This window comes from Haliotis rufescens, unplaced genomic scaffold, assembly GCF_023055435.1.
Source record: "Haliotis rufescens isolate VD_foot unplaced genomic scaffold, xgHalRufe1.0.p SCAF_3, whole genome shotgun sequence".
Lineage (NCBI taxonomy): Eukaryota > Metazoa > Mollusca > Gastropoda > Lepetellida > Haliotidae > Haliotis > Haliotis rufescens.
Window position 1 is genome coordinate 32,951,500 of NW_025964001.1, and position 21,126 is coordinate 32,972,625.

Sequence of the window (21,126 nt, forward strand, 5' to 3'; positions counted from 1 at the left end):
GATCAAGTCAGACGTGCAATTGTTAAACTGCACTCAGAAAATAAGTACCTGTCCCTAAGAATTTTGAAGAAACACCTTGGAACTGACCATGATTTACGTGTTACAAAGTACAAACTATGACAGCTGTTGCATACATTTTGTTACAAATACAAAAAGATAACTGGAGAAAATAGGGCTGTGTTGTGTGAACGGTCTGACATTGTTCATCTCTGAAATCATTCCCTTCGTACCATCAAGCAGAAACGTGAAGAAGGATATGAGCCCGTCTTCTTAGATGAGACATGGGTAAATGCGTCACACACAGCCAGCAGTCAGTGGGTACCCAGTGGTGACTGTAAGGAGTCTGGTAGAAAGTTACCAATGAGAAAGGGTGAAAGACTCATAGTTCTCCATGCTGGTTCTGCTAGTCAGGGTTTTCTCCCAGACTGTGACCTCGTCTTTAGAGCCCAGGCCAAAGACAACAGGGACTACAACACAGAAATGAACGGCAATGTATTTCTGGAGTGGGTGAAAGATAAATTAGTCCCTGCTTTGCCTACCAAGTCTCTCATTGTCATGGAAAACGCACCGTATCATAGTGTGCAGGATCCAGAAAGCAAGACTCCAACCTCTAATAACCGTAAAGGAGACATGGTTACTTGGCTGCAACAGAGAAACATTACCTTTCCTTCTCGAGCGACGAAACCACAGCTCTATGAAATCATCAAAACTATGAAACCCGACCCCGTGTATAAAGTTGACAGTTACATCAAGGGTCAGGGTCACGCTGTCTTACGACTGCCACCTTATCACTGCGACCTGAATCCAATCTAGTTGGTATGGGGCATCGTCAAGGGTGACATTGGACGATCGAACACAACGTTCAAATTAGGAGACGTTAAAAAACAACTCGTAAAGGAATCCCTTGGTCGGGTAACAGTAGAAACATGGAGGCGTTGTGTGGCCACAGTCATTGACGTGATAGAACCACGTTATTGGTCACGAGATGGACTACGGCCAGCAACAGTCCAACCTATAATAGTGGCAGTCGGTTCAGGCACCAGCAGTTCCGACGACGAGATCTATGGCCGGAGCAAGACAGATTGCGACTGAAATTATCATGAGACGGCCCCTCTAGTGCTCTGTCATTTCCCCTACCACAGAACGTGCAGTGCATGCGTGCTTGCGCTGTGCCTTCCACGGTTTGTCCCCCCTACGTGTCATGTACACATTTCTATACAAAATTACATGATAGTTTCTTCATCCGTTATGGGTCTTAAATTAAACAAAATTCAGATTTTGTTGGGTACAGGGTAGCCATGGTCAAGTACCATATTGATGTTTCATACACTTTTCTGGATTTCGAGTTATTTTGCAATTCATCATTCTCATTTGGAGTCAAACGGACTGTAATATCAAATTATTGTTGGTTCTTTAGCTCTGCCTTGTTGCCATGGTTACTTCGGTGTGTGACATAACAATCCGATAATGGCATGAATGGGATGTCATGGCAAAAAGTTAAGTGAAACATTGAAAGGAAACTTTTTTCTAAACTTGCAAAACATAACACAATTTTTTCTTCCAGGTTTTACCCATCAACCAATCAAGCATATTATTCTTAATGATACTTTACTGAAATGAAGTAGAGTTTGTGAGACTAACCCAAATGCTTCTAATTTGACGCAGTGGTGAAAAATGCATTAAAAATAGAATAAAAGGCGTTCGTACATAATTTGTTAATCCAAAATAAAACATATTACAGACATCCTTAACTGCTGGTATAGTTTGTGAGACGAGGCGAGGGAGTATGGTTTAATACAATATTTAGTCATATTCCAGAGAGCTAGCAGTTTGGGGCACCAGAAATGGGCTACACATTGTACCCATGTGGGATGGCAACCCAGGCCTTCTGTTTGACAGTATTATAGGCTGAGACAGTCGACTTTTAAACTCCCTTCAGGACATTACACTATTGTTTACATATCAAATTACCGACATTGTGAAATACATACTGGTTCAAAGAGATGCTAGGCCATAGTTTTTCAATAGATATATCTACAGATTTGTTTTTAGAAAGGTCGAAATATTATATAGTTAATGATTATCCGATAATTTTATATTTTATTTGATAAGGCATAGTATAGGTCAGTTTAGCAGGAAAAATATATTCAAAATATGTTGGGTATTTACTATCTATACAATAATTTCATTTCTGACAGAGATTTTGTGGCTATTGCCTTTGAAGCTTGGCTTTTAATAGTTGAATATCTTCATTACATAACAAAAAATATCCCCTCCATCCAAAATTCGACGCGAATCCATTTTTAACATGTTTAAAAGATTCCTTCATAAATGTATAATTTTGTATCTTGATTTGTTTTCACTAATATGTTTTGGATAACACACATCTATATAATCAATAATGATACAAAGGCCGCATAGTCCCATTGTTTTCTTCAGCATTTACTAATTGGGCAAACATTAGTGCACACACGTAAAATCTAGGTTCTTAAAAAATTCTAAAAAATTAACATTTTTTTCATACAAACCATTGACACACATGCACATATTCAATATTGCACTCGAGACATCTCACATATACTGACCTATTTAAGCACGTCTAAGGAAAAGGTCTTGGAAAAAAATGACTAAATTCTGAATTCTGGATTAACTTTGTTATCAATCCACAACATACACACTTGTGTGAGTTCTACTGAATATGTTCACTAAAATACATCTGCATCCGAGCTGATAACTACAAACTGTTTTTATTTTCATGGTAGCAAGATCCAAACATGAAATAAAGACTACAGACTCATTTAATGTATTGCTCAGTCTCATGAAATACAGGCCAAAGATCAGCCAAGTATACATTTCTTCATTTCTATTTTGTTCAGGTAGCAAAATAAACATCATTTTGCTAATTGCTGCAACTCATTTCATTCCTCTAAGTTCCATAATGTAATATATTAAGAAAGATGAGAATTCTTTCCCACTAGTTTCATCACCATGTTACATAATCATGATAATAATCAAGTTACCTGACCATATTACATAACAAAATTTAACATGTCACTTAATAAAATCTTGTTACTTAATAACCATGTTACACAATAACATGTTACACAATAACATGTTACTTAACCACATTACACAAAAACATGTCTTTTTCTAATCATGTTATTTAATAACCATGTTACTTAACAACCATCATACATGATAGCACATTACTTAATAATGTTACTTAATAACGATGTTACATCATAGCATGTTACTTACCCACATTGCATAATAACATGTCACATTATAATCATGTTATTCAATAATCATGTTACTTAACCATCGTACATGAAATCAAGTTACTTAATAATGTTACATAATAACCATGTTACACAACAGCATGTTACACCACAACATAGCCACTTTATAGCGATGTTGCATTATAAACATGTTACTTTGTAGCATTGTTACATCATTATCACATTACTTGATAACAATGTTACTTAATCACAATGTTACTTAAAACATGTGACACCACAACAAAGCCACTTTTTAGCGATGTTGCACAATATTATAAACATGTTGCTTTGTAACATTGTAACATCATTATCACTTACTAACTTAATAACTATGTTACCTAATCACCATGTTACTTTTAACATGTTACACTATAACAAAGCTACTTCATAACATTATTAATAACCATGTTACTTTATAACCATATTGTTTTGCTAGACATCCTGAAGACAGGACCACACAAAGTAACCATTGCTGTCTTTTGTGGATACTTGATACTGCATACAAAAGAAGGGTATATCTGAATACAGGAAACTAATATTGATGACACTACAGCATACATACTGATTTCATATCCGAACTAATAAATAATTTGAATAGCTTTTATGATTATGAAGTAGCTTATTGAATATACTTTGTAGAATCATCAAAAATCATTAAAAAACTGGATGGTGTCCAAACCACCATATTTTCTTTCCAATACGCTAAATGCGATTATGCTGAAAAGGGAGTACCATCGAAACAATGATACTTCAAACAGGGAGTAAAACACTAAGATGATGAAAATACACCAGAATGCCACCACTTTATAAAGATATCTCCTCACAGACTCTTCACTATAAGTTTCTACTGTGTCGTAGATCATATCTTTGGCTTGTTTCTCAAAGGGAGAGAACTCTCTTTTTTCATAATACAAGCGGAGCTGTTCTTCTTTTTCGGACCAGCGATTTTGACACCAGTTGACGAGGCCTTCGGACGAGGTAGGGAAATCAACAACTGGCGTGGAATTCACATGGAAATGTATTTCTTCGGGGAAATTCCCAGTAAATACATCAAATTCCCCAATGGGCATTGTTTTGGGATATGCAACACTAATGTTGAGAACAGAATCGAGAAGTTTTTCTGAAAAAATGAGAAAATATAGAAAGGTTAGAAATTGTTTAATAACATAATCAGTGTCAAACTCTATTCAATGATAAAAAGGAGAGTAATTAAGTTAATAGTCATCAGGGATGCACATTGATCGAGCGGTCTTCTAGCAAGAATAGTGGTTACATAAAACACTAGGATCTCTGAAATTCAAAAACAAATGATTCAGGGTTGTGATTCTCCTGCAAAAAGAAAGAATATCAACTTACAAACTGTCGACTGCATGGGCGTTCAGACATTTCTGAACAAGGCCACTGTGCACGATATTTTCGACAAATAAGCCAGTTAAACAATGTTTCAGACTGTAAATTATTATGCTGGTCTTAAATAAGATGTGAGTTTGATATTAAAAAATGATTGTTACAAATAAAGAGAGTGTTTGAAAGAAATAGAAAACCAATTTCCATTTTAAAAAATCATGTTTCACTGTTATTTTTTACTAAGTTTTCTTAGAATGATAATAACTTCTGTGAAAACAGGATATACCAAATTAGGCAACAGGATACACCAAATACAGATACGATCAACCATAATGGGTCAAGTGTTAAACAAGTTAGCAGAATCTTACTTGGGAAAAATCTCATGATAAATGGCAGCCTTTTGATGAGCACAGCCTATATGTAGTGTGAGTGCAGTCAAAAGTACATCTGGCTTAGATTAAATTTTTCCTTTGTTCCACAATTTACTTCTGGAAACCATGATGTGGGAAGTCAAGTTGTGTCAGATGTTTATGTGATGATAAATTAATGTAGCCAATTTAGGGAGTGGTCATTTATTATAGGGATGGGTGGGAATCAGGGGAGGGTCACCCAAAAAATATGAGTCTCCAGGGGTAGGTCCTAAAAAAATATTTGGGGAGCATCCTGAAAAATTGGACACATTATAATATAATATAAAGTGCTTTTGCATTTTGCCTTAACAAGGACATGGGGAGAGTGTTCCAAATATATGACAAGCAATACGGAAGGGTTATTATTTCTATCAAAACCTTTGAAACACCTACATCCCCTTCGTAAAAAAAGGACGGACGCTAAGGAAATTTAATTTGGTCCTGTATTGAAACAAATGTGCAAGAGTCCAGTTTTGACAGATTCATCATCCAGGACACAGTATCATGTTCATATTTTACTCACTGAGCAATAATGCTGAGGGAACACACAAAAATATAAAAAAGGGATCCTTATTATCAACCTATTTCACTTCAGTTTCTTTAATTCTTAATTACAACGTATAAATAATGTTCTATGAAATTGACTACAAACATTTCTTTTTCCCAACATGCACATCTCTTTTGCAATGTGTCAATTTGGTGCGGTTGTTAACAAGTTAACCTAGTACAATAGAGCACTCAGCAAACACCTTATATTGCCATTTGCTGTTAAGTTTTTAAAAAATCTGAATGATTTTTATCTATCTCTGAAAATGTACTCTCAATACAGACCCATTGGCATGAATACAAACCTTCTTTCATCTGCTGGACGAGAAACACAAAGCCCGTTGTTCGAGGGTGAAGGACGTATCTATATTTAGGGAAGCCATTCTTCTCTGCAAACTTGTCACTCTTTGACAGAGTATTTGCAGTGAAGTCGGTACCCTCAGGAAACAACAGAAACTGAAAAAACATACCCTTTTTTATAGATCTGCCATTCTTTCTGGATTGTTTAAATAAAGGATGTTGAAGATGAAAGACGTCCGTCCATCCATATTGAGATATGTATAAATCCATTTCAAAGGACAGCTCACAATGACATATACATTGGCCAAATCGCATTGCAATAAACTGACATTTAAAAAAAAAACACCTTAAAATTGTATTATGGTTATGAATCTTCTCCAAAAATAATACTCTCACAAACTTTATCATGTTTACCATAGAAATAAATCAGAGCAGTGAATTTGCTACTTTACTACAAAGAAAATTCTTTTGTTTTTATGCTGGTATTACCAGCCATATCAAAGCCAGGGACACCAATAGCATTTGCTTTACACATTGTGCTCATGTGGAGAACTGGACCATGGTCTGATGAGTGAACGATATTAATGCTTTAACCTCACTGGCCCCTAATACTCTAGAAAATGTACAAAGTAAACGGTCTTCACCTGTAACCTGTAGTTAACCTTGCGGAAGTATTTCAGTGCTGCAGTGATGACTGGCTGGTCTACTTCCCACCGCCGCTTTAAGAACAGGAACGCCGCACCCTGCATAGCCCAGCCTGAGGAACAGATGACATGTCACTGATTGGTAGATATCTTATTGAACATTGAGTTGCACCAAGTGCAGTCCCTTACAAAACCCAGGAATGCCGTGCTCTGCATCGCCCAGCCTGAGGAACAGATGACATGTCACTGGACAGTGAGTTGCTTCAAGAACAGGAAAGCAGCACTCTCCATCACCCAGTCTGAGGAACACATAAAATGGCATTGATTGGTACATATTTATTGAACATTGAGCTCAATCGAGAATAGTTACTTCAAGTACACAAAAGCTGCCCTCTGAATCGCCTGGCCTGAGGACCAGAAGAAGTAGCATTGATGAGTATATACTCTAGTTGCCGTAAGCAACACAGAACTTTCCATCTCCCAATCTAAGGAACACACAAATGTCTTGCAAACTCAATATGAATAGTTATTTTAAGTTCTTTCTTCTTATTATTTCACTTCACAGTTTTGCTCGAAATGTCTTGTCAAAATAAAAAGATGCTGTGAAGGCCACTACTGCTGACAAATATCTGATTACCAATCAGATTCAAGCATTCTCCCAATTCATGGTAGAATGAGATGTGATCCATACATTATGCCCAAGCTGTTACCATGGTTACAGGAACCTACCTGGTCCCGGGACAAACTTGAGCTGGTCCTTGAGTGAGATCTTGTAATGCCTGAGGGAGCCGCATCGGAGCTGGTAGGACATGAGGAACAGCCAGTCAAGTCGTGTGCGATGGTTCATCAAGATCAGCACACTGTCTGTTGGCTTGGAAGGTCGACCTTGGACCTTGATCTTTACCCCCAGCATCAACTCATACATGGCCTGGTGGAGAGACGCATGGTGATCAGAACATAAATCAACTTCCTTTCAAATCATTACTTGTTTTTGTCAGCTCAAGGTACTTCAATGTATAAAGTTTAAAACTGATGCATGTTTAAAATCTTACATGTTCAACAACTGAATATAGGGTTGGTGATATATTTTGCTGAAGGTTTGCTAAAGTGTGTCCAGTGGTGGTGGTTGCAGCGACACACAGATGATGGTTTGGTCAGAACCACAAAGTCCATGGTTGAGTCCTACGTCACACAGACCATGGTTGAATATGGGTCACATACCATTTTGTTTGTTTGTCTGTTTGTTTGTTGTTTAACGCCAGACTCATCATCAATATTCAAGCTATATGATGGTGGTCTGTAAAATAATTGAGTCTGGGCCAGACAATCCAGTTATTAACTACATGAGCATCGATCCACGCAATTGGCATACGATGACATGCATCAACAAAGTCAGAGAGTCTAACCACCCGATCCCGTCACCTCTTACTACAAGTATAGCCGCCTTTTATGGCAAGCATGGGTTGCTGAAGACCTATTCTACTCTGGATCTTCACAGGTCACATAGCATTGTCGTATCAATGGACCATATAGACCATGGCTGAGTCCGGGTCACACAGACCATGGCTAAGGACACATGGTTTTGAAACAGATCAAGCTGATTTTGTTGAGCAATTTGTAACCATGGATGAGGTTTGAGGTCTCCAATAGGAGACTAAAATACAGTCAAAGCAGTGCACACATCTAATGTCTCCTCCAAAGAAGACAGCAAAATCTGTTCCATCAGTTCCGAATGAATCCTGGATGACTACCTCTTGACAGGTGAGACCCTTAATGGCCAATATTATGCTTATCTGCTTAGGCAACTGCGCAAAAATATCAAGGCAGTTGTAGGAATTGAGCGAGTGAGTGAGTTCGGTTTAACACCGTTTTTAACAGTATTCCCGTTATATCGCGGCATGTCAGCTTAATGTGAGAGGAAAGCCCGAAGTGATGCAGGTCTCAGATGTTTACCACTTCGGTGAAACCCACTAGCATGGGTACGGTGCTGATAAACCTAGAAACATAATCAGAGCGAACCGGGATTCGAACCCACAATCATAGGTTTCTGGCGAGCCCAAGGGACGCAACTCCGCACAGTGAATCACGGCACCTTAGACACCTGGGCCACTTGCGCCCACCAGTTGTAGGAAAACTCCTCAAGTCTACAAGTCTGTTGTTGCCATGGCTGCAATGCATGACCGTGATTTTCAAACTCATTAAACATCCTACATATGCATCATGTTCATCAGATTTGGCAATCTAGACACTCTGTTATTGTTGGCAGAAGTGTGTGGACCTCAGAGGGGATTATGTTGAAAAATAATTTGCAAGCAACTCAGTTCATCACAGTCATGATAGTTAGGTTCAGCACTTTTCAGCCACTCCTTATAACTCAAAAAGTGCATTTTATTGCAGGATAAAGCAATTGGTGCCTTTGATCTTTTAGCGAGCATGTTAATGCATAGAAATTGTGTGGCAACATCTGTGAGCATGATAAATGAAATCAATTGAAACGCCCCACTTTGAGCATGGCAAAAATATATACCGTATTCACTGTATAAAGCAATCCGCTCCAAAGAGCACCAATCTGTAAGTATACCTGATAAGCACCCCATACTAAGCAGAAAACACAGCAGTGTAGAAGGGCTAGGAAATTGCCTTATAAGTAGCTATTGTAAAAAAAATAGTTTGTTCTGTACAGCACGATCTCTGCCAACAAATTTAACTTGAGCATGGTCTTAACTTTTTGTGAATCTTCTAATTGCCCAGGACACTTACCATGAATTACTACCATGACTACAACAAATATGTTAAGTGAAAAACTATCTCAGACATACACTCTGAGCATGGTAGGGAGGCATTTGAATGTTGGCACTCTCATGAAGCTTGGGTCACCAGATTTAATTTTTGTTAATCATGATGTTGATGAATCACATTTCATATACAGATTAACTGGTTGTTGCTTCACCAAGTTGAAGTGTATCTTAGGTGTATAAACGGAATAGTAACTTTGGTAATACATTACCAGTGTCTATAGTCTAGCTGTGTGATTCACTGCCACCCAAACTCCATGATAAAAGCAGGAACATTTGAGTGATACATAAAATCAGTGGTCTGAGAAACAGCCATAGCCCCTACATGCCCTAACACTGAAACAGCTCTGTCCTATCTGTTAATGGAATGTCCTGGTGTTTCTCAATTAGAATCATGGTCATGAAATACACCGTCTGACCTGGTGTAAATGTCTACTGGAGTACTTGGTGAGTTCCTCTGCCTACTGCACACTGCATGGTAAACAAGTTTTGAACAATCATACAACCACACTGTCACATCTGCATGGTCTAACAACAAGCTAGATATTCTTATTTTATTATCATGATTATGTTCACAGATTCATTTACCTGTTTACAGCATATAAACAAAAAAATCCCTTAAATATTGAATATAACTAGTTTGATTTCTAACATTTTTCATATTACATTTCAATTAAATCATGTTAATGTCCCTGTTAAAAAAAAAACATTTGTGAATGTCAGAAAAGGGTGATATTATATATTATATATAAATTGTCATGATTGTAGTATATGTAGACTTGTAACAATTATTTTCAATATATCTGCTGCTTCTGAACTTTTCACAATTGTGAATTCATGCTTACCTTGTAATGTCAGAGAGAAAGTGAGATGTCTTGCTATTTTAAACAGGTATATTAAATTCATTACCATCTTTCATGTTTATGCATATCAACAGCATGGATCAGTGTGACAGATGTAGCAGACAAGGTGGATCATGTCATTATATGTGTCTTGTCTATGGTAAGTGAACAATTCTTGTTATACCCACGCAATTGATGATTGACCCATCAAGATGCCCTGATTATCTTTGTAAAGTAATGATAATATTACATGGATAGAAATGTACTGTTTCAAGTGTGCCACACATCTTATCTAGGCAAGAGACTTAACTGACTTTAAAAGTCCAGTTTCCACCCTTGCCGAACTAGGCTGGAATTACTGGGCTCGATCAGAGCGCCATATGTCCCTTCTAAGCCTCTCCTATGGATCAATCAGATTCCACCTCTCGTATCACTTGCATTAGTTTCAAACAAAATGGCGGCACCCAGACAAGAATATCTAATCGATAATCAAGATCTATATTGTAATAAAACTAGTCTTACATCGCGAAGTGCATCAAATCATGTGAGCACCTTGGTTAAAAACATGAAAAGATTAAGAAAATATCTGTTGAGAACTAGTTGGCAGTGCACATGCTTTGTCAATCATGCCATCGACCAAAATCTGCACGACAGTTTTTTAATTACGGGTTTTGATTTCGTTACGCGACTTTGATTGGAATGTCCATAGACTCGTTAGTCCAGCCAAAACGTACCTCCATAATACCAGCCTAGTTAGGCAAGGATGGATACTGGACTTTCATAGTCAGTTAACTCCCTAGCCTCGGGAAGATGGTGCCATAGGGCACCAGGGCTTTATGTGAAGCACAAATGTGTGTCTAGCATGCACACATGTTGAGATTTGGACACAGAACAAGAATATACAGTCTCACTCAGGATGCATAATACTTATTGACATACAGCACAGTCATTTCACCAATCAATCATGACCACTATCCATATGATCTCTGAAGTAATTGTCAAAATGAACAGTACACTACACCATTTCATTACTTTACCTGACCCTAATATTGCCTACAAGGACTCATACAGGGAGACTACTCTCGGGCTTCTATTTGGGTTGCCAACGGTGCCCGCAAGGGCTCACTAGCTGCTGTGAGTTGATTTGGTCGCTAACGCTAACTAAGATACCTGCAGCATTTTTTATTTCAGAATGCATGGATAATGCGATTGCTACTCCCTTGTTGTCATCCATGTTTCCTGGCATAACCCTACACCTCTGTATTTGTCGTCATTCACTTGATGCTCAGTTAATCAATATATTACAGGTATAATTAGGGGTATCATCACTCAGATTAACTGACATAGGTTAACATTCGGCATTTCTTGTATCTGAGGTAATTATCCAATCTAAATCCAGGTCTGAAGTGGAGTGAAATGTATGTTATGTAATTATTACGTGATAGCACAGCAAGAGAGGAATGATCAGCTGAGTTACAAAAGGAAACATCCATCAAAGGATTAACTGAAAATATGTTGATTGATTAATCACTGTTATCTTGCACAGTTGATTTGTCTAAGTAAGTGTTTACATGTGTAAGGTTTACGAAAGCAGACGGAATACACCCATATCTGGGCATAAAGTGCCTAAGTGAAACAACATACCTTGTTCAAAGGATCAGCCGATAATAAGTTGAGTTATAATATTCAGAAACGCTATATATATTTTAAAATATTAGATTGCTATTAAGACATGTGACATCAAACAAGTTTCTTTGTACAGGTGCAGATGTACGGAATATTGTTCCTTTATGTGGATATTCATGGATTCATTCTTCCAACAAGGTAATTGACTAATATTATACATATAACTTTGGTTGGTTGTAATTACGATATTTGCATTTTATTTTCATTCATTTGCTGTAGCATTGAACAGAATCATTCTTGTTCCTCTATGTTTTCATTGGGAAGTTCTTCAACATTGTTCAATGCGAGATGTTGGTAACTGAGGGCTGGGAGCGCCCCAAGAGAGGAAGAGGCATATTTTGGGTTCTGTGTTATAAGATCGAAGTCCAGACGGGAAGTTTCAATGTGTTGTGACAGGATAAGAAATAATCAAATATTTCTACCCCTGAATGTATCTAAAAGTTACATCTGACGATATAATACACACCACACGAAGTTCACCAACCCAAGTACTGAATCATGTCATAGGACTTTTCTGAATTTCAAAAAGTAATATTCATGAAGTTTTGCAATGACCCAGCCTGAAAACTACTTGGTCTAGTGTTACGTTACTCCCACAACTAAGCAAAAAATGCTAAATCTTATTGCATAAAACTATGAGAACAAGCCTGAATTAAACTGTGATGCAAGTTAAAAACATGTTAAATGCTAACTGCTAACTCATGTTGGCGATCATGGCCTAGAACACGAAGACTTTCACAAAATAACAAGTTTGTGACATGTATCGTAATGTGATTCAAGTGAAGCAATATGTATTATTGCAGCATGTATTGATACATAAAGGTGTATTGTGACCCAATTATAAAGAATATTATTTGGAAAATACAAAAATAACAAATTTGACAAAATCTCAGTGCCACTGCAAATGTTTGACTAACACTCTTTGATTCACATTTCTTACATTACATGTTTAATGCAACCTGAGTCATGGGATTTCCGAGTTAGGATATGTCCACAGCAGTGTATGCTGGTCATACAAGACGTAATGGATCAGGTGGTCAGGCTCAGTGACTTGGTTGATGGTGTGTCAACCTGCCCCGAGGGTGTGGATCATTGTTCATAATATCAATCACTGGACTGTCTGGCCCAGGCTCAATTATGTACAGGCTGCCATCATATAGCTGGAATATTACTCAGAGCAGAGGTTAACTTGGTGATGACAGGTGAACATCCAACCAAAAACAGACTATAACGTATATCCATATCTGCTTATTGTCCTATGGCAGACTGACCTTTGTTGTTTTCAAGACAATTGGCACAGTGCAGTTAAACCTGTGGTAACAGTCCACCACATGGGCAATATGCTCAATATGCTCAAAAGGTATCCAGTTTCCCTATAAGCTTACATGAACTTTCAGCTTAGGTGAGCTCATAAATCGACACATTAAACACTGCAGTAATCCCAGCAAAGCTGCTTTTATTACTTAGACTGTTGAGACACTTAGGGAATAGAGATGATAGGTTTTCAATCACTCTGGATAGTTACTTATTAGATCTCTTTCACCTTACAAACTCAAGGTGTTGTTGTCTTCATGTTTATCCCAAATAAAATAACCCTTCACAGTCTGGTCCTGTGAAGATGCCCAGCATACATGTCATGGTGAGCAATGATTACCCAAACTGAAAGTAACTAAGAATGAACAAGGCAAAAAGTGAGCAGGGCTCATTAGTACCTCCAATTTCGATTCCAACATATTTCTAACTTCAAAACAAGAAAAAAAGCAATATTTTTTCAGAAAATCCACTTATGGAAATCAAACTTTGCAATGCATCTCTCCTATTGGTATATAAACTGTACCCCTAATTGGAAAAGAATCCATTAAGCAGTTTTATTGTTATAGGTCACACTAATGTTGAAGTAAAAAAAAAAGAAAAAATCTAGGTCCAAAACATGAAAAAAATCACATTTTGTCAGAAAATACACATATCAAACTCAAACTTTGCACTGCACTTCTATTGGTATAGAAAGTGTTCTTTAAATTTGAAAAGAATCCGTGTAGTAGTTCTCAAGTTATAGGTCGCACAAATGTTGTTGTGAAAACAACTCTTTCTAAATTCAAAACATAAGGAAAAATTCCTATTTTCTCAGAATATGCAGAAAATCCACATATCAAACTCAAACTTTGCACTGCACCTCATCTATTAATATGGAAACTGGTCCCTTAATTTGTAAAGAATACACAAAATAGTTTTCAAGTAAAATATCGCACAAACATGACAAATGGTAAGTAAAAACATTCTGTTAACATGGTTAAAGTAAAACAAAATGAACACTCATGATGATGCACATTCAACATACTTCCTGAATCAGTGCATCTCAAATTTCAAAATGAAATGGCTGTGTTCTGGGCATCTAAGTCTTTTAAAATATGGATGTTGTAGACAAGGTAGAGGCCATTTGTGAAGCAGGATCAGAACTCTGTGCAATTTGCTTCATGATCATCCACTTTACCATCTCTTGCCTTCCATCCCTTACACTCAGGATGTTCAACATGTTTGTTCAGAGGAGATACAAGGAAGCATTTTATCCAAGATTGGACAGTTTCATTTCATTATTCAGAGAATAAGTAACAAGCTTCAAGTCTGAGGTATTACAGATTATTTGCCCTGAATTAATTAACACAAACATCAGTTTGTAACATTGACTGAGGGATTGAAATATAATATATAACTAAGTGGGTGGCTAAAACCAACAAAACTTAGAAATACTAAGGATGACGAACACACAGTCCTTGTCGTACTACAACTGTTAAAAGACAATAATTTAGACAATTCTTATACCACATCGAAGAACCTCCATTTAGTCTTGATTTTAGTTATGTAAGAAAAGGGAGAAATTAAGGTCTATTTGTGATCACATGTTGTGATGTCCATGATCATGATGATATCAGCTGATTTTCTTTATCTCTACCCTTGTCTATGTACGTATAAATGCATACATGCATGAGATCATGAGCATGATGAGGAAATATGAGAGAATATGGATAAGTATGCCTAGATCTATCTACATATGCTTGACACATGGCATTTACAATTCTGTTCATTCCAGAACATTCACAAGACTTAATCAAAATTATCATTACACAGATGTACCCCTCTGACCACAATACATTTATATGATGCTAACAATAGAGCAGAAAATTCTGGACAATCATCAATGTAAGTTAATGAAGACACAATGCTAGCGTGATTTGGCGGATGATCAGTGTACGCCGCGTTTATCACGAACTTACAGGCACATGCAAACGAACACTCACTTACCACTGCAAATGAGAACCACATGTACAGGAAAAAATCCAGAATACTCCTTGCCCATTTTGGCTTCAGTATTATCAAGGGAAGGAATGGCATCAAAAGCACTATGGAGCCAAAAAAGCTTGAAAAATACAGAACTGTTGTGAACACGATTCCTCCCGCTAGATTCCTCGCTCCCGGCATGGCTACTGTTTCTCGATTCACCAGCAGACTTCAAACGGAAACAGGATGTCAATTTGAACGAACATTAAGTCATGCTGTCAACAATCATGCGTTGTAGGTAATCGTTGTCATCTTTGCAATAGTGAATTGTTGATATTTCAAATCATATTTGCAGCCTACACAACCATCGACCCTTCCATTGATTTTAAAACAACGAGGTTAGGAAATAAGAGTGACCTCCCCTTGCCCTGCATATTTAGCAAGATGCAGATTAGATCAGGGCTGGGCAAGGCTATCTGATTTCGGCGTTCACATGACTGATGAAGCCTTAATCGGTATTAAGGTTGACAGTGATTTGTAACAACGGGTGTATATCTAAATAGCCATTGTTAATTGAAAATAGTCGAACATAGATTATTTTAATTTCGTCATCTTTTTCAATATGATCTTCAACATGTTCGTGTGATCACATGTTTTTTACTAATGTGTTTTATTAGTTCCGTTGGTGCAATTATATTCATACAAGTAACATAGCCGCATTATACATGTACTGCATCGAACTTTACGTTTGTTGAATGTGACAGCAAGGACATTATAACATGAAGGACCATGCACTTTGTTTTAATGGATTTCTTAAATATGAACATATAAATCACAAGGGATATGTATGGGGATTTAATTTATCAATAAATTTTCACCATTTCACGTTGTATTATTTCTTCTGGCAATACATTCTCCGACATAAAATTTGGCGACGCAAGGCTTTGATCCTTTTATACTCATAACATGAGTGAGTATGGTATTACGCCGCTTTTAGCAATATTCCAGCAATATCACGGCGGGGGGACACCAGAAATGGGCTTCACACATTGTACCCATGTCGGGGAATCGAACCCGGGTCTTCGACGTGACGAGTGAACGCTTTAACCACTAAGCTACCCGACCGCCCCTATACTCATAACATAAATGTGTCTTTTTGCTACTATTACTCTATTTTCCTTATCGTCCCAGGTTAAAATACTTTTCTTCCTTGTCGATGTACCATTCGCAAAATAGATTAATTAACTAGTGGAATTTACTGTGATTTGTGTGTTTTGCCTTTTTTGCTTTCCGAAAGAATGTTTGAGGATGTCATCATATTTACAATTAAGGTTTTGGGGATAGGATTTGAATGACGCAAAACCCAACGAACAAAGTATACCATATCGATACTAAGAAGTGCGCAATCTGTGACGAAATCCATAAGAAAAGTCATTATACATACCCGGTAAATTAAAATCTCTCAAGGCCAAGCTGAAGATATTACATTGTATATATCCCAGTATTTCATTCATATGTATATAATAAAATATATTATACATGGTAAACTATATAAACTAGTGTCCAAAAGAAACGATACCACCTGTTTGCAACGACATAAAAGAAAAACTAAACAATGCAGAAGTTTAGGATTGGTGTTATGCTTTTGAGAAAACCTTTCACAACATCTGTACAAAAATTTCATTTCAATAAAATCTGTACAACTAATATGACAAGCCTTTAAAGATGGGTGGGGTCAAAAATGAACATTTCGTTAGAGCACTGATCACAGAAACAACGGGAAATGTCACACCACACGTCTCAAAGTCAAGTCAGTAGCGGGTATGTCCACCGTGAGCATCAATACATGCCAGAACACGCCTACGGACTGATGACGTCAAACGTCTGATGACGTTGGGAGTGATGCGTTGCCATTCCTCGAGGAGACATCGTTCCAAGTCCTGGACGTTGACTGGAGGCACACGGCGACGTCGGATTTGCCGATCGAGGTGGTCCCATAAGTGCTCGATGGGATTCATGTCCGGTGAACATGCGGGCCATGGCAAAACCTGTACGTTGGCGTTGGCAAGGAAGTTCTGTGTCAATCTTGCTGTGTGTGGCCTTGCATTGTCATGTTGGAAAAGGAGTCCACGAGGCTGTTGCTGAATAAAGGGCACCACAACAGGCCGTAGGATGTCATCAAGATAACGCTGTGCATTCAGGTTTCCACGAATTACGACAAGCATCGTTTTGACGTCATCACATATGCAACCCCAAACCATTAACTCTCCACCTCCAAACGGCCGGACCTGTTGGATACAGTTAGGCGCCAAACGTTCACCAAATCGTCGGTATACAAGCTGCCGTCCATCGTTTCTGAAGATGAGGAATCTGCTCTCATCAGAGAACATAACACGTGCCCAGTCCCGCCGTTGCCAACGTCGAACTCGCCTGGCCCAGATCAGTCTGTTGTTCCGTTGTCGAGGCGTCAGGAGCGGTCCGCGGTAGGGATGACGTGGCCGGTTACCATACTGCCGTAGTCTCCTGTAGACGGTCTGTCGACTGATCCTGTGTCCCAGTGCTGTAGCCGCCGTGGACGTCGCTGTTACGGTGCGGTTCCTCAGGTGTAATACCCGGATGTAACGATCTTCACGGGGCGTGGTTACTCGTGGTCTTCCACTCCTGGGCCTGTCTGACGTCTGACCTGTCTGACGTAACCGCTGCATCAACCTGGTGATAGTGATGCGTGCGCAGCCCAACCTTCTGGCGACGTCGACGTGTGACGCTACTTGTTGGACCATTCCAACGGCTCTCTCTCTCTCTCGATGGCTGTCATACGTGGCATATCTTGTGTTCTTTTTGTTGCTGTGATATCAACGTGTCTGATCAGCCGTTTTATACAGTTTTTATGCACGTGCAGAACATGCTATAGAGGGAAATGTCACTTTCACGAAATTTACGTTTTTTCCCGGAAGTGATCACGTGTTCCCGGTATTTTTTATCGACTATGCTGTGTTTGGGATGTGCAATACGAATTGGCATGTTTTCATACTTGACAATTCACTTAGTAAAAAACAATTTTGAAAATAAGTTGGTATCGTTTCTTTTGGACACTAGTTTATATATTTTTACGAATTTCACTGCCGACTCCTGCTGTTAGAATAAATTTACTGTACATTACAAGTGCCAGTCAAAACGGACCTGCAGTAACTTAGTTTTGGTCAAGACGAACACAGTGATTTGGGTTGAGTCAAAACGTACACGGTGTTGTAAAAACGGAAAGAAGAAATATCAAATGAAAAGAAAGACTATATACTCATTGGTTTCGACCTTTATTTTTATTCGTCTTTACATTGCCATATGTTGACATAAATCCATCCCTATACGATGCTTCGCACATACAATGCACCCACACACAGCCTTCATGCTATTGTCACACGTGTCCATTTCACGTACTGACGCATTCACACACACACACACACACTAACACACGAACACACGTCCTTGAGGTTCATTGTCGGAAGAACACTGCAACACTGATCATCCGAGAAGAACACTGAAGAAGTGATCAACCGGGAAGAACTGATGACTCCTTGATAAGGATGTCTCTTTTCGTGCGACAGTACAAATTGTTGCAATCTGCCGAACACAAATCCACGGATTATAAAAAAAAATTGAGCCAACATGCAAACAATTCCCAACTGAGTAATGCTTATAGTATTAATGTGCAAATGTGTGAGGAAAGTTCAGTTGACAATAGTCGTCAGTGGGAGTTAAATCTGTTTAGAACTGTTCGGGCCACCCTGGAATGTTTTCAGTTACACATGATTGCAGAGTTGCAACCCTTATGTATGGACCTCTGAAGATTCTGGTTGAGAAAGGTCTTCATCAACCCATGCTTGTCAAAAGACGCGACTATGCTTATCGTAAGAGGCGACTAGCGGGGTCACGTCAGGCTCGCTGACTAGGATGATGCATGTCATGATATCCCAATTGCGTAAATCAATGCTCATGATGTCAATCACAGAATTGTCTGGTCCAGACTCGATTATTTACAGACCGCTATCATATAGCTGGAATATTGCCTGGTGCGGCGTTAAACAACAAACACACATTCACTCACTCACTCACTGGCTAAAAGGTAGAATAAAGCCACTCAGTCACTCATGACTGGCTACAGGGTAGACTGAAGCCACTCACTCACCCTCTGGTTACAAGGTACATTCAATTAATCCACTCACTCACTTGCTTGATACGAATTGAAGTCGCTCACTCAGAAGCTGACTTGAATTCAAATGACTTAATTGATATGGCGTATCGCCGAAAGAGATATATGTTGATGATACACAGTGATTATACTATCACGGAATGATGGCCGCTTAGTGGATAGCGTATCATAAAATGATAGCGATATTAAACAGTGGTTATCGTATCATTGAGTTATATTGGTGTTAACCTGTGAGTGATGTAGGTCACACCGTGGTTATGTTATCGTTGAATGATACCAGTATATATGATCAACAGTGCATATCGTATCGTTGAATGATGTAGGCGATAAACAGTGGTTACCGTGTCGTTGAATGACGTAGACGATAAAAATGTTATCGTATTATTTTACTGATAGGGGTGATATACCGTGGTTATCGAATCATTGAATGGTGTAGACGATAAACAGTTATTATCGTATGCATTGAATGAGGTAGGGGATTAAAAATAGTTATCATGTGGTTGAATGGTGTAAGACAAACATTAGCACTACTATCATTGAGTTGAGTTTAAAGCCGCTTTGAACAGTATTCCAGTTATATCACGACGTGTCAGATTGATCTGGGATGAAAGCCCGAAGTTATGCAGGCATTAGAGATTTACCACATTGGTGAAACCCAGGAGAAGCGGTGTGGTGCTGGCAAACCTAGAAACAATATCATTGAATGATGTTGTGGGTGGTAATCGTATTGAATGTAGGCGATAAACCGTAGTTATCGTATCACTGAATTGTTGACATCATCCACCTCGTGGTGATTCCTCGTTACAACAGGTCTGTAAATAATCGCTTCCTTGATGATGAAAATGTTGTTGGTTTAACGAGTGCTTCCGTCTGACCCGATATCGCACTCGGGTTTTTCCTTCCGCTAGATTTTAAAAGCGTCTAAGCATTTGAACACATATCATATATGAAATCTGTTTTTAGTTCATTGGAGTGTCTTGTTGCCTTCCACGAATGCATGTATTTGGCGTGAGTGAATCATGAATACTGCTAACCTCCATTTCATGGTTAATAATCTCTAGTGACCTTGATTCCGGCCAAATATTATGAAACACGATTTAGTGACTATAATTTATAATCTATAATTTTCATTAAACGCTTTATCTCTATACAAGTTCAGTTTAATCTTATTTAAAGCTTATTTCCATCGAAATGTAAAATGTATGTGTCAAAAAGCACCACAAGATCACTAGATCAATACTTCACGGAGGTGTTATAAACAGGTGTTGAGTAGGGCTCCAGAAACGACATCACTAACAGTCAAGATTGGTATGGATTGCATGGACGCATACATATGAAATAAAAACACAAACATGCCAAACGATTTGTTTGTTTGTTTGTTTGTTGTTTAACGTCGCACTCAGCAATATTCCAGCTACATGACGTGAGTCTGTAAATAATCGAGTCTGGACCAGACAATCCAGTAATTGAAATCATGAGCATCGATCCACGCAATTAGGATATGATGACATGCATCAGCCAAGTCAGCGAGCCTGACCACCCGATCGTATTGTGCAAATGTTCAGACAATATCTTGAGGATATTCTAGTTCCTGACGGACCCTGCCCATACTTTAATAGTGTTTAATGGATGGTATATGAAAACTCCATGAACTCGAACTCATCTGAACCATATAGACATACGTCGAGTTATCCATACTTCGAGCGAAGTGTCAGTTAAAACATAGCACAGATGAAGTTTTACAGAACCAAGTTACATTGTCTTAAACGAGGTATCGAATAAAAGAACAAAGAAA

At 38.3% G+C, this 21,126-nt stretch overlaps 1 protein-coding gene across 1 annotated transcript; it reads right to left on the bottom strand.

The window, feature by feature from the left end:
• Positions 1-1,339: 1,339 nt before the first annotated feature.
• LOC124120132 (lysocardiolipin acyltransferase 1-like) lies at positions 1,340-15,507 on the bottom strand. The gene is made up of 5 exons (XM_046482884.2): positions 15,149-15,507; positions 7,255-7,453; positions 6,526-6,638; positions 5,887-6,037; positions 1,340-4,398 (listed from the first exon to the last, which is right to left on the bottom strand). Exons 1-5 carry the CDS (start codon positions 15,323-15,325, stop codon positions 3,923-3,925), a joined length of 1,116 nt encoding a protein of 371 aa, XP_046338840.1. The 5' UTR covers positions 15,326-15,507; the 3' UTR covers positions 1,340-3,922.
• Between the last annotated feature and the right edge of the window lie 5,619 nt (positions 15,508-21,126).

Bases quoted from the DNA above. Each gene is read 5' to 3' on its own strand.
- LOC124120132 (XM_046482884.2), bottom strand. From the start codon at position 15,325: ATGCCGGGAGCGAGGAATCTAGCGGGAGGAATCGTGTTCACAACAGTT. The intron at 6,639-7,254 runs GTAGGTTCCTGT...TCTGTTCCTCAG, and splicing joins CAAGTTTGTCCCGGGACCAG to GCTGGGCTATGCAGGGTGCG. The intron at 4,399-5,886 runs GTTTGTATTCAT...TCATTTTTTCAG, and splicing joins CGTCCAGCAGATGAAAGAAG to AAAAACTTCTCGATTCTGTT.